Source organism: Gastrolobium bilobum, unplaced genomic scaffold, assembly GCF_033153095.1.
Source record: "Gastrolobium bilobum isolate Gb01-03AN ecotype WA unplaced genomic scaffold, APGP_CSIRO_Gbil_v1 utg60276, whole genome shotgun sequence".
Lineage (NCBI taxonomy): Eukaryota > Viridiplantae > Streptophyta > Magnoliopsida > Fabales > Fabaceae > Gastrolobium > Gastrolobium bilobum.
In genome coordinates, this window is record NW_026895584.1 from 83,835 (window position 1) to 87,138 (window position 3,304).

The 3,304-nt window shown below is 32.6% G+C and overlaps 1 protein-coding gene across 1 annotated transcript; it reads right to left on the minus strand.

Annotated features, from left to right (window-relative positions):
- Window positions 1-2,238: 2,238 nt before the first annotated feature.
- On the minus strand, window positions 2,239-2,919 carry LOC133317796 (protein MIZU-KUSSEI 1-like). The gene has a single exon (XM_061519688.1). The coding sequence runs from the start codon at window positions 2,917-2,919 to the stop codon at window positions 2,239-2,241; it is 681 nt and encodes a 226-aa protein (XP_061375672.1).
- Between the last annotated feature and the right edge of the window lie 385 nt (window positions 2,920-3,304).

Below are 3,304 nucleotides of genomic sequence, written 5' to 3' on the forward strand. Positions count from 1 at the left end.
TATACTGAAAGCATATTTGATGCAGCTGTTTCTTGTTTTTTTAAATAAATTAATTTAATTTGTCATGTTGTTCATGACTTCATGTTGATAGAAATTATAGAAAGCAATAATTTTGGATATGCACTGCTTCTTATATATATACTGTCAACATGCAAAAAGCAAAATTTCTGCATAATGTGGATATCATGATAATTTTCGTAGCAGCATTTCCTCCAAACAAAACTTAGAAGTAAGAGTTCATTTGTTATAAGCTTTGCAATAAGTGTTTTATAATATATTTATAATTTCTTTTAGAAACTTTTTTTAAAATTCTAATAAAAACATTAAAATTAATTTATTTAGTTTTTGGGAAAGTTTTATCTATTTGTTATAAAAAAAAATTAAACAACCTTTTAATTTAAAATATTTTAAAGAAAAATAAACAAACGGGCCTTAAATTATAATGTAAAGTCTCTTGTCCACGAAAATTTACATGGACGGCATACAGAGCTAGTATTGTGAAACTGGATAGGCTGGCCCTTCCGGCCCATATGGGCCTAACTGGGTTTAAAAAATAGCCCGAAGTTGGGCTGAGTCGAGATAGTACTGTCGCTCTTGCAGTATGCCATAAAACAAAAAAAAAAACAAAAACAAAAACAAACACACACACACTTGACTTGTAGCTAGTATTACATGAGGAATATGTAACAACTCATGCATACAATTAGATACCCATTTTTGAAGAATGCCCCACATCGGCTTCTTTGAAAAAAAAGTATTCCACTCACCCTTAGCTCTCAATATTACCTTCCAATATAAAATCAACATCTTTCAAATATTAATGAGGAATGAGAATTATATAAATTAATCATCGTGGTCTCTAGAATTTTATTCTCTACTCGATATCTTTCAGCTTCTAATTTAAATATGAATTGCTAAAGCTGTATGCGTAGGTACAAAGATTGCTTAATAGTAATAACTAATAACCAACAAGGAGAATATTATGAACTGTCAAATATACGTAACAATTATTAAAACGTCGTTAGATCCTCGCAAATATCGTACACATGATATTGTATTAAATTCGATTTTGAAAAAATTGCCCGGCTATAACTTTTAAGCTAGAGCATGAAAAGGTTGACACGTATCTATCTTTGGACCTTAATCATATCATAATAACAAAAACTTCAAAGTTAATAACAACTTTCCAATGTATCATAATTCATAAAAGAATTTGGTGGCATACAAAGTTAAATAGCAGTGGATCGAAAAGCTAGCTCAGGCTAAAAGGGACATCCACCAATCATTTTTAAACTCATCCCATTGCTCGTTGTCAATACTTTTAATACAGCGTGCCAAGATGATTCAATACTTTGTTTCTTGGGGAAAAAGTAAAATGAAAACGACAGTAACAGAGAAAAATACGAGCTAGAACACGAGGAAGATTGGTATTGGTAAGTAGAAGACAATTCTTGATTTCTGCTCTCTCCCAAATTGTCATACTCATAGGTCCTGTTTAACACATCAACAGCATCTTTAATCCAAGTTAGTTAATTGGGTCGGTAGCTTGTCCTGTCTAACACAACCAAGAAAAAAATAATATTACATTTTGAAGAGGAAAGTTATAGAGGAAATTTATACTTATTATCTCTTTTTCTTATTATTTTTACTACTAAATCTTAACCATTGATTTTCGTCAATCTAACGTTTATAATTTATTGAGTCATACTTATTAATTAGAATAAATACCATTTTGAGTCCCTAACAAAAAATATGATCCCCATTTTAGTCCTTTACAAAAAAAAAAATTAGTCAGTTGGTTCCTGTGAGATTCAAAATTGACTTATTTTAGTCATTTTGAGGGACTAATATGGGTCTTTTTTGAATTTATGATGAACCAAATTTACACTAAATTCACTTTGAATTTCTTAGGAACCTTGAGATTAATTTTTTTTTAAGGGACTAAAGTGGGGACTGTGTTTTTTTATTAAGGACCAAAAAAGATATTTACTTTATTAATTCATTATTAATTTTTAATAAATTATAACCGTTAGATTAGCAGAAATCAACGGCTAAGATCTGATAGTAAGAAAAAGAGGCAGTAAGTATACCATTTTGAAAAAGGAATTAAAATTAAACAGCATAGGATAATAAAGTCATGCCATGCATGCTGTGTTAACTCTAGTTGACCATAATAGGCACAGCTCAAAAAGAAGGTAAGTTAAAAGCTGAAACTGCTTTGAATAAACAAGGTCGATATCACGTTGACCGAAAAAAGAAAATACTAAGCTCTTGACCAATGCTTCCTTCAGGGTCAATCAAATGGAAAGATTCACAATTGGACTTTGAGGAGCCACGAACCCTTTGAAAGTTTGCTCTAAGATACATAACCTCGTCTTCTTCTTGATGGATATCCTTCCCATTTATAACTCCAATACCAACAGCAACATAACGCATCAATCTTAGAGCTTCAAAATCAGCATTTGAAGGCCTGCGTTTAACAGCATACCCCACCTTCCTCCCATTGCAATACATACTCCACAGAGGTGTTGAAAACAGGTTGCTGCAACTGCAAGATCCTGGGGTGGTTCCACTTTCTAACACTATTCTGAGTGTTCCTTCTCTCATTTCCTTTGCTAAAATGCTTGTGGGAATAGATAGTTCTAGTAGGAGAATTGGGTTGGTGGAGTTTGTGTTCCCCTGGATGCAAAAACGCACCTTTCCCCTGCGATTACCAAAGATAGTGCCTGTGACGGTGCTAGATGTTATGAGTGATTGATACTTGTTGTAGTTTTGGAGACACTTTTCTGAATTGGTATGTTGGTCTTCTTCTAGGAAGGTGCGATTGCAAGTGGGAATTAGTAGTTCCTTGAGATAACGAAGCATCCTCCATGATCGAACTTGTTTGTGGCAATCCACTGTGGTGACGCCATTGTTCATTCTGCTGGCACCAACCACAGCGATGTAGGCCATATTTATTATGTATGGTGCCTTAACTTTCTGTCAAGTTTCTTTCTTGGTTGCACCTCTTGTGTATCTATGATGGTTCAGGTTCAGGGCCAGTTTAAATAGTGTACATATCTAAATGTTGGGGTACATTATATTTATAAACTTTGTTTAGAAACTTTTATAAATTACACTATATATTATTGATAGTACATACTTAAATAGTATCCACTACAGATAATAGATAGAATAATTTATAAACAAAAAGTTTATAAATATAATCTGCTTCTAAATGATAATTCAAGTACTTTTTCTTTTTCATTTTATGCTCAACGGTAGGGGTGTTTATCAACCGATCCAAACTGATTCAAACTGCGGT

Coding starts and splice junctions, on each gene's coding strand:
- LOC133317796 (XM_061519688.1), bottom strand. CDS start 2,919: ATGAACAATGGCGTCACCACAGTGGATTGCCACAAACAAGTTCGATCA.